This window comes from Diachasma alloeum, unplaced genomic scaffold, assembly GCF_001412515.2.
Source record: "Diachasma alloeum isolate Michigan unplaced genomic scaffold, Dall2.0 Dall_scaffold_00295, whole genome shotgun sequence".
NCBI classification, from domain to species: Eukaryota; Metazoa; Arthropoda; class Insecta; order Hymenoptera; family Braconidae; genus Diachasma; species Diachasma alloeum.
The window spans coordinates 340,409-354,289 of record NW_021680434.1 but is presented as its reverse complement, the minus strand read 5'-3'; the positions used below and the strand labels follow the sequence as shown (position 1 = coordinate 354,289).

General features: G+C 37.6%; 1 protein-coding gene across 1 annotated transcript in view; it reads left to right on the top strand.

Moving 5' to 3' along the window:
• The first annotated feature begins 6,623 nt into the window (after positions 1-6,623).
• LOC107039280 (F-box only protein 43) overlaps positions 6,624-13,881 on the top strand; it is a 37,813-nt gene continuing 30,555 nt past the window's right edge. Inside the window, exon 1 of the mRNA XM_015258810.1 lies at positions 6,624-7,826. Coding sequence (XP_015114296.1) covers positions 6,666-7,826 — 1,161 coding nt within the window. The 5' untranslated portion in view covers positions 6,624-6,665. The remainder of the gene's footprint in view (positions 7,827-13,881) is intronic.

Genomic DNA, 13,881 nt, shown 5'->3' with positions numbered 1-13,881 from the left:
ATCCTGCTTCTCCACTTCACTACCAAATCAGATCATTGATCCCACGTACGTGAAAAACATCTCCAACCCCTGGTGATTCTCCACCAGAAAAACATACATATTATATATGATCGAATCATGGTGATGAAATTTTAGTTGATAAACAAAACTAAAAATATTTATATACAAAATTTAATCTTAAATCAACTAGAAAAAATCCCTGAGTAAATGAGTTTAGACGACTTGAGGTGCAATTACTCTGACTGGCATGTGATTATGACTTCAAAGTGCAAAAAAAAGATAACTGTGTGCAACAAATTGAGTTATGAGAATAATGTATTGAACACTCGATTTCACAGGGAGGAAGAATTTATAAATATATCTTATATAGATGAATATATACATATATTTGTATGGTATTCAGAAGATTGAGTAATTGTTTGGGTGATGAAACAACTGATGAATAAGTTTGTATAAATTTATGTAAATTATTAATTGAAACGAGAAACATTGTAAGATAGACTAGTGGGTGAATGAGAGGAAGATGATTAATCGAGTAATTCAGGCATCTCTAAATGGATAATTATTATGTATTAAAGCCCCCTGAGCTGAAGGATCAATCGGAGTTATCGTTAAGCAACGTAAAACGTTCGTCTAAGAAGATATAACGATAGAAAATATGAATGGAGAATATTAGCCAAGTGCTCAAGCACAGAGACAACGTCTTTCCTTAGCATAATCATCACACAACGTCAGATAATCATGTAAATCTCGTACCTAAACGTTAATGTGCTTGAGTGGGTGATAAAAATATTTAAGAAGTTATCGATTATGACCGCACAATTGTACAACGAGAGGATAATTGAGTGGAAATACCATAAATCTGTTGCCAAAACGATATCATTGTAGCTTAGATGACTTGAGGGAATTTGAAAATGTAGATTTTTCGGTGTAATATCCGTGGGAAAAGATGATGGTCTCAAGTGATGGGAAAATGTGAGGAATTGAATTTGACATTTTTGCTTGGTGTATTTATCCTGTCAACCAGCGATTTTAGGGGAAAATGTCAAAACACTTTTTTCAAAATTCAGTGAACTATTTGCAAAAAAATGTATTTCGACTCTCTCCTAAAATCCTTCGAGATAATTTCATATTTAACATTATGTAAAGAATCAATTCGTTACTTTTTTCGTCACATCACTCCTGAATTATGAGAAAAACCCAAATCACAAATTATTGTATGAGCTTCCAAGATGTGTACGTGTGCATGTGTCCAACAGTGCCAAGCCAATGATAAAAAATAACATCAACACACAATTATTTCTATTTTCAAAGGGCTATTTGTGGTTTAAAATGTGCAAATTAACATATCAAGTGATGGAAATTATTTATAGATGAATGAGAATTTATTGATTTTAGAATGATTGCAAATATTTTTTGAAGAACATTTTATGATAATTCATGATTTATCAGAGGTAAAACGTTGGCTTGGCTGCTTCCAGAGTCAGTATTAGTAACTCTCAACTGAATATCCAAAAAAAGTAAATTTGTATTTCGGTGTTTTTCTTTTGAGTTTTCATCTCCTGCTCTCGAGATTGCATCATTAATTTGTTAATGGAGAATCTCGATGAGCCCTCGATGCAACTATTTTTTATGGATATTATTTGAATTTTGTATCAATCATCATCTGAAACAATATTTCCGAATATTGGGTAATACATCAGCAATACGTGAGACCACTGAACCGTAGTTTTTTGTATCGTAATCGTATAAAGATCCTACATCTTTAAGATTTTATATAAAAACTTTACTCAATCAATCAATTGTAAAATAACTATAAAAAGCATTGAAGGCTATCATTTCACTAGATTCATTGATAAAGAGTTGACAAAACCAAAATTATCAATTTCATTGGAACCAAAGTTTGGCTTTTGCCAGATTGATATCAGAGATGGGACCGGAGTTTGAAACAATTTTATAAAACTTATTGTATACTCAATCGGGGGGGATTAATCTAATCGTAGATCGTTGTGAATGAATTTATGGCCCAGTGGCTCATGAGTGCTGTTGTTAATTATTTCTTCCTCGTCATAATGAAAATATGAAAGAAACGAACTCTGTTACATTACTAACGAGAATGTAATTTATTTATTGTAAATAAAAGATACATTGCCTAATGAATACCCAATTTATTCCATTTTATTCATTTACACCCAATAGTCAACATTATTCTCAATTATTTTCAATGGAAAGAATGGAAATGAACATTTCTACGAGTCGAAAAAATGATTACTCAATCTTTTATAAATTCGGTTTTATTACAAAGTCAAATATTTTACAACTTATCGCTTAATCCTTATATTATTCTTGATTTATTTAATCGTAGATTCAATTTGAAGTTGATGGTGATGACGTTGATGTTAACGAGCATCGAAGACGACGACTGAAATAATTATGTTAAGGAAAAATATCGAATTTGAAATGAATTCCCAAAAAATTGTTTGAGCTGAATATAAAATTATGAAAATTTGGGATTAAATCAGTTATGAATTTAGGAGGAAAATCGAGGCATTTTTTAGCTCAGGAAATTTCTAATAAAAGATGTCTTAATATTTTTCTACATCCACTCATTACAGAGAAAATTACATAATTCTGTAATGAAGAATACGAGATAAATTGAAGAATTTTTCGGAGAGAATTAATGAGTTTTAAAAGAAGTCTCCAAAGAACTTTTTCACCTGAAGAAATTTTCAACAATAAATAATCTATGAAAATTGCTCCTAGACGTACTCATTCCCAAGATGTTTTTTACCAATTATCAGTTTTCAATGAATATCTCGGAATCTAAAGGAGATAGCAAAATTTTGGTTATAACCTTTTTTGTAGAATGAATGGAGAGCTACGAAAAAGGTAATCACAACAATTTCGCTATCTCCCTTAGATTCGGAGATATTCCTCAAAAACTCATCTGAGAGTTAAGTCGACTTGAAGTTTTACCGCTTCACTCATGAATTTCGTCATACACTGAGAGAAAAACAAACACGTTGTCAAACAAGTCTTGTTTGGGCCAACAAAATCTCTAGTTGAAAATTGCCAGAAAAGAATTTGTTCGGTTCGAATTTGAAAGTCTCAAACATGAATAATTATTTTGCTTTCGACAGCAACGAAATATTTGGCTCAAGAGGCGGACAATTCACACCAGACGGTGCCTTTTCAGGATGAAAATATCTCGTGCAGAGGAAAATTTATCAACAAATATTTTATCCCTAAGTTACAAGATTGCTATCATATCATTATTATTGTTTCATTTAAGGGTTAATTTCTTGTCTGTGATTATTAGACAGTCGAAACGAAAAACTACTATCCCTTGTTTCGCACAAAACAAAGTTTTTTCGGGAGCAAAATGCGTATGGGAGTATCGAATAACGAAGGAGTAGTGCTAGAAATGGCATTTCTTACGTGTACAGAGAATTTTTTTAATTACTAAATCTATTTTTGCGACAAAAATTTTTCATTCCTGTGCACTCTCTGCATGTTTGGCACAAAAAATCCTTTTTTTGATAATTTTCAAAAAACTATTTTCTCGGCACAAGTAAGACTTGTTTGAGAACTTTGACGTTTTTCTCTCAGTGTAAAGGTACAGAAAAAATTTGAAAATTCCTCAGAAATTGTTTCATAACTCTCCCTACACCACCTCACCTCCAAGAAATCAACAAAATAATTCCTTCCTCAATGATAACATTAAGAAATTCAAGACATTTTTCCAAAAAGGATACGACGCTTTGTTCGTTTCTTGTACATGATCCTGTACCCGCACTCTCTGCAACGGATTGGATCCCTGGGTCGAATTTCGTTGTCGTGGTGACACTCTAAACAATCAGAAATGAGAAATTACCACCGAATTATCAACTGCGAAACTCGTGTGACCCCCCAAATTCCCTCAATTTGCATGCATTTGAGGTTATACGTTCAAAATCATTCATAAAGACGCTTCAACTCACCTCCGCAGATGTAAACCATCGCCTGCTTGGGCGCAGCAGACTCCGCTTTGCTTGACGACTCCATTCTCTCAAAAATTCCTCAATAAACCCACTAATTGCTCAAAATTATTCCAATAAAAACAGAAAATTCGGAGCGGTTGCTCGATAAATGTTTCTCTCACGTTGCACGTTGTGTCCGTTGTGCCACGTGACCCTCCCCCCTCCCTCGAATCACTTCAAAACGCAAAACCCCTCTTCACCTCAATTTTTTGTTCTCCAAATCCTGAATATTGAAACAGTTTACAGTAATAATGTAATGTTTGAGGCAACTTTAAAAATAATTTTTTCCAGTTTCAGTTTGTTAATAATAATACATAATTTGTTAATAATAATACAAGATAATAATACATTTTACATATTTGCGCGTATTTATCTCCAGACCGAGTGATTTTAGAATGAAATGTTAGAAAACATTTTTTGAAGCTGATGAAACTTATGTCAATATTATTTGTTCAAAACTTTGTCTTGAACGCACAATATTATACGATCTTAAGTCGAAAATGAGAATATAGTAGATATCTCGAACGATTGGAGGCAGTTTTCACGAGTACAATCTTCTTGCCTCCAATTTTCATGAAGCCCGCCTAGCAAACAAAAGAGAATTGAATACCATTCTATGAAACATGAATAAACGAATCATAATTGTCCAAATCATTTAGGTCAGAGGGAAATATAATAATATTAGAATAATTCTACTTTCTTAATATTGCGTTTACTAAGGTATTCTTCGAACAAAGTTGATTAGAATTAATAGCTAGAATCATGAGATTATCTCACATTTTTGACGTTAAGGATAGGAGAATCTGAATGCAATGTAGTGAAAATGATGATCGATTTTTTCACTTTGAACAAATAATATTAATATCCAAATACAAAATTTCTGATATGAATAAAAAGAAGCTGTGACTCAATATTCCAAATGAAGTTTTAATTTTTAATTTGGTGCTGAAAACACGAGATGACAATATTCTAAGCACGGAATTATATCGATGAGATGAACAACTGATTAATTGAATTGCCGTGTGAACTAACTAAAAATTGATAACAGTGTGGACACGCACTTTTACCAGAGGATCAACAAACATTGAATTCCAGAAATTCACACTCTAAAGTGTGTTCTAGAAGGAATTGAATTGTAATTACGATTAAAATCTTATTCAGTGAGCGTAGGAATTAGAACATGAGCAAATCATTGATTGTGATATGAAAGTTTAACAGCTCATAAATTGGGACATACAACTCTCATCAGTCGTATTGCTTTTTGCAATGAGAATGATTATAAACAACTAATTGAAAAAAAGAACATCGAATCTGTCAGGAAAAAGGGCATAATGAACGGTAATCAACCAGGGATCGGCATCAATCATCAGTTTCAATAACATTTGAGTTGAAATTTGAAAATCAAATATTTCATAATTCAAATCTTCCAATTGACTATGAATTGAATAATTAAAAATATGGGGTTGTCCTATTTACTAAAGAATGAAAGAAACGTGAAGTTGTTTTATATCGAAATATCTCGAAACTGCCTGACCGCTAATCCTTAATTCTGATTGGTCAATATGTGACACGAAGTTATTTACAAAAAAAACACGCGGCATTTTCAAATTCTTCAGTGACAATTTTAAATTCTTCAGTGGTAAATTTTTTTTTCACGTCATATATATATAATATATATATTTCACATGTATATATATCATCGGTGAAATTAATAAATTCTGTCCTTTTATGGAGACCGATTATTTAAAAAAATTGAAGATAATTAATTGAAAATGAAAAATTCTTTATAGAATCTTTTACTCTACTTCGCTATTCACTTCAATCACTAGTCGAATTCCCTTTGATTCATTATCAATATTTATAAGGTATTCATGAAAAAATGAAATTCAACGAATTCCATTTCTTCATTTCAACAAACGAATAGATCAGCGCGCGCATAGATCTTGTACTTTGGCTATTGGCCAAAAGTTTCTAAATTTCGTAGCAGGGATTATCCCAATGAGAGCGATTATAAACAATGATTTGAAAAAGAGAAAATCGAATCTACCAAGCGAAAAAACCATAATAAAGCGGCATCAACCACCCCCTGCGCGGGTGGCGCCAGTTAAAAAAACCGCTCGCACCGACCTCCATCGGTAAAGAGCCTCCCACCCGCCTCCAGCCTCTCCCCCCAGCCGCCAGATGTCCCCCCCTACCCTCCAAACCCAACCCCCACCAGTCGCCGATCCCCCAACCGCTCGGCTCCATCCACGCTCCCGCGGTTATTTCCCACTCACCCCTCGTTCGTGTCGTATCGCTCCCGCACCTCATTCACGCGCGAAACTCCGCGTCATGTGTCGTTCCGTCAACAACCCTCATGTGCAAGTGCTCAATTAAGTGTCACCCCCCAAGTGTAATGAACTCGTGAAATCCGTGAAACCTCCCCCCAGTCCTCCCAACCCCTAAAAAATCCAAAAAGCAGAAAACCCTAAACGCCAAAAACCCCAGTCACAACGGGATGCCGGGGTGCGTGCCATGTTGAGGGCCTGCGACGCTCCGGACCCCTAAAAAGCCCACCCNCCCTAAAAAGCCCCCCCCCCGCCCCCCCCCCCATAAAAAAATCTCAAAAAAGCCTCTGCAAGCCCTTAAAACCCCAAAAAATCGAAGATGAGTGACTCAGTCGAGGACATCGAGATGTCGGACATCTCGTCGATCGTGGAGACCCCTCACAGTGCAGTTCCTCACCCCCGTTCGTCGCGCACCTCCGACAGTATGGACTCGGGCTACCTGTCGTTAACCCCTCACTCCTTCGGCACCCCGAGCGCGAGGGCCCGTCGGCCCCCAGCCCTGACGAGGCGCCACTACTGGCTGCGCTCGGAGCACTGGCAGCTGGACCGCCGCCCCAGGTCCAAGCTCAACAGCCTGATCAACGCCTCGGCATGTCTCGCCGAGTCCTCGGAGTCGCTCGCCCCGGAGCACCCGGACAGTGCCCTGGAGGGCAGCTCAGCCGGCAATTCCCTGAGTCTCGACTCCCCGGGGGACGAGTCGCGCTACAGCTTCCGCAAGGGCCTGCGGGAGTACAGGAGCAGGGCGAGGAAGGCCCAGAGGGCGTCGGCGGTGACACCGGCGAGCATTCCCATCCTCTCGCCGCCGCCCTCGCCGGCGATTCCCTCGGCGTCGTTCGTGGCGTGCGAGCCCATCGACGAGAAAGAGAAGATGGTCAGGGCTGCCCAGAGCACCCCCTACGACCTCCGGGTGACCCTGGCATCGGTGGATATCACGTTCTCACCGAAGACGAGCAAGAGCCCGGGGGAGGGGTTCAGCAGTGTCGAGAGAAAGGAGTTCAGTAATCTCAGTATTGGGAGTGCGGAGATCAAGCCCAAACGACTGGACTTCAGCCAGAGGACGTACGGGGGCTACAGGACTCGGTCAATACCCGATGTCACTGGCAGGGAGACTGTTGACATTCTACATTTGCTCGGGGAGAAGAGCAATCATCTCGAGATTGTCTCCAAGATCCTGGGGTACTTGAGGGCTGAGGATCTCTGCGCTGTTAGCATGGTGTCGAGGACGTGGAGGAGCATCTGCGGGAAGGATGTGATGGCTAATATGAGGAGGATCACTCATGTCTGTGTCAGGCAGAGCACTAAGGAGAACCTCAGGCGGTCCAGGAAGGCCAAGGAGAGTGGGATACAGGAGAGCCCCAAGAGCAGGTTCGCCAGGGGGTATCTGGTCAATGTGCAGAACTTTCTGATGGTACCCAAGAGGGGGAACCCCAGGAGCCCTCCGGTGTCGCCGAGCAAGATCAAGTGGAATTCTTATGTGAAGGTGAGGGTCGGCTTCTTTACTTTTTTATTGAGCTTTACAGGAGACTCTCGTTATAGTCGCACTCACGGGGCTGTAGGGGCAGCCGATTCTGAGAATGGGACTGTATTTCTCTTCCCCCACCAGGCGCTCACGGGAAGCCTAAATTCCGGGAATCGGGAGCGATAAGAAAATAAATTTTACTCCAATTATTTTTCTCTTCAATTTGCATTGAACATTTTTATTAAATATAAAAATTAGTTTCATTAGACACTTTTATTACATTAACAAAATGAATTGCGTTGAACACTTTTAGTAAATTAATGAAATTAATAGAAATATTAATAACATCGCATTGTTCAATACACTCCAAAATTTATTCACTTCATTCAAATAAAAAGCAGGATTATGCACCACTGCAAAGACCCTCTCTTCGTGACAGTCAAGAGTGAACTGAATTTCTCTCTCGCAAATTCATTTTTCCTAAATTTTATTTTCCGAATTTCTTAGAAATGCAAAACAAAGCCCATTCCGAGAAAACAGGGGCATTTAAATCCACACCTCGGAGGTGGTACGGAGTGGGGGAAGCGCTCGAGCTCGAAAAAATCGATATGAGGGGAAATGCGACTATAACGAATGCGACTATAACGAAAGTCTACTGTACTGGCGAACGGCCGCCATGCGATTGTAGATTATATTAGGGGAGGTTGGGGTTAAATGGACACTTGATTTTTTTTAAATGTTAGTGACAGCTTGGAATGTTCATGAAATCCCATAATTTTTTTTTTTCAATGCGAAGAACATTTCTTTCCCTTTGTAATGAGCCTAAACTGAATCTAAGGGAGATAGCTAAATTTTTGCCAAGACATTTTTTGCAGCACTCAATTAGCTCTAGAAAAAAGGTTATTACGAGAATTTCATTATCTCCTTTAGATTCGAAGATATTCTTCAAAAACGAAACTAAGGGATAAGTCGACTTGAACCGTTTTACCATTTCGCTAATGAATTGAAATCAACCAAACAAATAACAACGAAATCAGGAGTGCTGTAGCTTTAATGAGAATTATTTTGAATTTCACCGTTTCTCTCTTCACAAATGTGCAAATGTCTCAGTAACGACGGTTTTCATTGCCAATATACAATGTTAATTATAGAGAGATTGAATTCTCCTTCGATTTGAGTTTTTAGTTAATTTTTTGATTTTTCGCTCTTCAGAACTTTGCAATTATCTTGATTGTGGGAGTTTTTAGGAAAAAAAGTCACAAGAACTTGTTTGCAGCTGATGAAATTTCCTAAAAAAAAGTTTTATGGCTTTTTCTCCTAAAACTACTCCATCTTGAATAAAATAACAATTTACCACAAATTGTTCGTTTCGTTTTTTACTCCCTTTTGGAAATACAACTGTTCCTGTTACAAATCTACAATTATCTCCGTAACGAATAATTTTCGACGGAAATGTCTGAAGACCTTTTCTCAAGTTCATGAAATTCCCCACAAAAAATGTTAATTGACATTTTCCCCTAAACCAACTCCTCACCCAGATAATTCACTAATTACAAAGACAGAATTATTCAAATTCGCAATATTTTCAAAGGGTCCAACGATGTCATCTCCCTTCGAAGTTTCGTGTTGTTTTCCAATTAAAGGGGAGTAAATGCGATTAGGTTCAGAGAACTCTGATTAGGTTTAAGCTGACTGCAACATACCCAACATCAATGTATCTTTTCGGTATCGTATTAACTCTGTCTCCCAACGCTTAATGTTATCGTCTTTGGGCTCGGGTGTCCCTGAGGGCTCTTGGGTTTCGCGGCTGATTAAATTATAATTGCTTCACTGTTTCTCCACCTCCGGGCGTATTTCGGAGGTTTTCCGTCTCTTGTAATTGCGAAGAATGGCCACACGCGATTGATACTGAGGGCTAATCACCTCTGCGGAACACGAGTTCATTACAGTCTGTAGTTTTTTTTTCTCGCCAATTTGTTCTGAGGACCGCTTTATGATCTTTGATCTCTGGGAGATCATAAATCATGCGAAATTATCGGGATTTCTATTCTGTTTTTTGTCTCGTTTCTTATCATAATTTCTTTAATGAACCGTGCTGATTATTTTGAGTAGTGTCAGTTATTTGACTAGTGCCTTTTTTCCTGTCACATTTGATATTCCTTTTTTCAATTAATTGTTTGTAATCATTCTTATTGCAAAAAGCAATACGAACGATGAGAATCGTATGTGCCAATTTCTTAGCTGTTAAATTTTCATATTACAATAGATGATTTGCTCATGTTCTAATTCCTACGATCACTGAATAAGATTTTAATCGTAATTACAATTCAATTCCTTCTAGAACACACTTTAGAGTGTGAATTTCTGGAATTCAATGTTTGTTGATACTCTGGTAAAAGTGCGTGCCCACACTGTTATCAATTTTTAGTTAATTCACACGACAATTCAATTAATCTGTTGTTTATCTCATCAATATAATTCCGTGCTTAGAATATTGTCATCTCGTGTTTTCAGCACCAAATTAAAAATTAAAACTTCATTTGGAATATTGAGTCACAGCTTCTTTTTATTCATATCAGAAATTTTGTATTTGGATATTAATATTATTCGTTCAAAGTGAAAAAATCGATCATCATTTTCACTATATTGCATTCAGATTCTCCTATCCTTAACGTCAAAAATGTGAGATAATCTCATAGTTCTAGCTATTAATTCTAATCAACTTTGTTCGAAGAAAACCTTAGTAAACGCAATATTAAGACAGTAGAATTATTCTATTTTTCTCTGACCTAAGTTATTTGGACAATTATGATTCGTTTATTCATGTTTCAAAATTTAAGTTATCACTACCTCAATGCCACCACAAGTTTTTAGTTTTTATTTTCGTAATAGTTAATACCCTTTTTTATCATTTGGGGTTGATGCCTCCCGAAATTTGTATGTTTTTCTCCCTCGAAAAACGACAATATTGTTGCCGATACGAGAAGTCAGTACAGGTCACCAGAGACGAACGATTGTTAGACGTCGCGCAACCGTTTGAAACTCGAGAATTCCCCTCATCCGCTTTGTTCCGCGCGTTGCGTCATTTATCCCGGAAATGTCGAGGTGTTTATCGTCTGCACGATATGACGACGATTTTATTTGCGCGGTGAATTGATTTTTCGTTGCACTCCCCTTGCATTTTCTCGGCGAATTTTGGAAATGAGCACTTGATATTTGGCTCTGCTGATGCTTGTGAGGGCTTCGTTGGGACCACCTGCCTCGACGATTGGTATCTACACGGTAGCACACGGGATTCGCCTCGTGTTTTGGGGACGTCATTAGCAAGACCAGGGCTCGATTAACCGGAACAGTCGATCGATTCTCGCTAATCTGTGTTTTCATTGTTTGGGGTGGGATCAACCTGACAATGACACGAGTTTAATGGTTGAGTGAAGGAGTTTTGCCAGGGAATCTTGCGGGTTTATTCGGTTTTGGGTATGGGTTTCATGAAATTCGAGACATTTTTATTCTCTGGGGTAAATGATCGTGTTCCCACGAGTGTAGAGTACAAAAAGCCGTACAATATCTTCAATCTGACGTTTCAATTCCTGAATTATCTCGGTAATGAGTGGGTCTAGGAGAAAATGTCAACAAACATTTTTTGTAGGGATTTTTTTCAGCTACAAAAAAGGTTCTATGGTATTTCTCAATAAAGTTACTCCTTAGTGAGATAATTGCGGAATTGTAAGCACAAAAATCCATAGCTCTCAGCTTTTTACATTTCCATTCGAATGTGAATACCATTTTTTCTTCAATTTTCGAAGTATTCTTTATAGCTTCAAAATGAAGCTTGATTTATTTAACTCCTCCCATTTCCCAATTCCCCACTCCACAGCGATATTTATCCACCCATCCATCCCTTTCTCCTCAAGATTATCTTTAACATCCTGATGACAACCAAAAACACCTACATTCCACTAATCATCGAATTATTTCGATAAAGAGCGGATTTAGAAGAAAATGCCAGGAGATATTTTTTATAGATATTTCCTTCGCCTACAAAAAAGGTTCTATGATATTTCCTCGTAAAATCACTCATTAGTGAGATAATTGCTCAATTATAATCACGAAAATTCACAGCTCTCAGCTTTTTACATTTTCATTCGAATGTGAATACCATTTTTTTCTATTTTCAAAGTATTTTTATAGCTTCACAACGAAACCTGATTTATTCAAGAATATCCAAATAGTTCACGCAATTTTTTCTGGGCGAAATCCTCTTCAGAACTCATTTTGTAGACCAAAAGTTTTCTTTAGGCGAAATATTAACTTTAGTTCCCGGACATTCAATTCTATTCGGTATGAGAAATCGCTTTTTTGTCGTCAAGAAATTATCTTCGTCTTCAGGACAAGTACAAAATCTTCTTGACGAAAGTTTTTTTTTCCTAGTGCAAGATGCACTTAAGTAGCGAAGCGGTAACCCGGGTTAAGTCGATTTTGACTATTGGTCAGTTTTTTACAAATATCTCGGAATCTAAAAGAAATATAAAAATTTTTGTCATGACCTTTTTTGTAGAGCCAATTGAGGGTTATAAAAAAGGTCATGAGAAAAATTTTGCCACCTCCCTTAGATTCCGAGATATTCATCAAAAACTGGCCAAAAGTCAAAATTGAACCCGGTTTATTGCTTCACACTGAGAGAAAAACAAACCCGTTGTCAAACAAGTCTTGTTTCGGCCAAGAAAATCGCTAGTTGAAAATTGCCAAAAAGAATTTATTTGGTTCGAATTTGAAAGTCTCAAAAATGAATAATTGCTCTGCTCTCGACAGCAACGAAATATTTGGCTCAAGAGGCGGATAATTCACACCAGACGGTGCCTTTTCAGGATGAAAATATCTCATATCGAGGAAAATTTATCAACAAATATTTTATCCCCAAGTTACAAGATTGCTATCGTATCATTATTATTGTTTCATTTAAGGGTTCATTTGTTGTCTGTGATTATTATACAGCCGAAGCGAAAAACTACTATCCCCTGTTTCGCATAAAACAAAGATTTTTCGGGAGCAAAATACGTATGGGAGTATCGAATAACGGAGTAGTGCTAGAAATGACATTTCTTGTGTGTACAGAGAATGCAATTTTTTTTGAACTACTAAATCTATTTTAGCGACAAAAATTTTTCATTCCATCGCACTCTCTGGAATAAAACCAGTTTTTTTCTTCAAAAAACTGGTGTCATCTCTACTTATTACAGTTGTGTGATATTACGGCACGTTTCATCACAAAAATTCATCACAACGCTGCTCATCACATGAGAAACTCATCACAGCATTATTCATTATATAAATAATATTTTTCCAAACCAATCATTTCTATACATAAAACGTGTTGGTAATTGGTAATATATTTAAAAATGTTATGTTATAACTGTGATGAATAGATTTGTGATGAGTTCAAATTGCGATGAGATATGCTGTAACAAATTGTGCTTGTGATGAAACAGATTGTGATGAATTGTGTCATAATAAGATGGAATGATGAATTGTGCCATAAAAAGTAGTGGTGAAATCCAAAAAAACCATTTTCCCATCACAAGTGAGACTTGTTTGAGAACTTTGTCGTTTTTCTCTCACAATCAGTGCACTCCACATCAATATTTATCCACAATATTTTGTCCCGTCCACCCCTCTCTCCCCAAGATTATCGTTAACATCCTGACGATAACGAAAATCGCCAGCATGACCTTATCTAATGCCCCGTATCTTAAGAAAACAATTCCCTGAGAAGTGCCCCCATGACAAATTGAGGAACCGGAAAGCGTCAGGTGAGCTTCCTGCCCCTTTGCTCTTTCAATTTTCAACTCCTTCTGTCACTGCTTCCCTCGTCCAATATCCGCCTTGTGACCCTCTTCCGGCTGCTGTCGGGGCTGGAGGAAAAAAATAATAATATCCACCGATGGTGGAGACACGCGAGAGGCCGCCGGTGGTGGGGGAACAGGTGCACCCTCTCTGTAACCGTTGGCCTCGTCTGGTCAAGACGTTACACGATTGCTCGTTCAAACCTGAGAATTATTTCCCCCCCCCCCCCCCC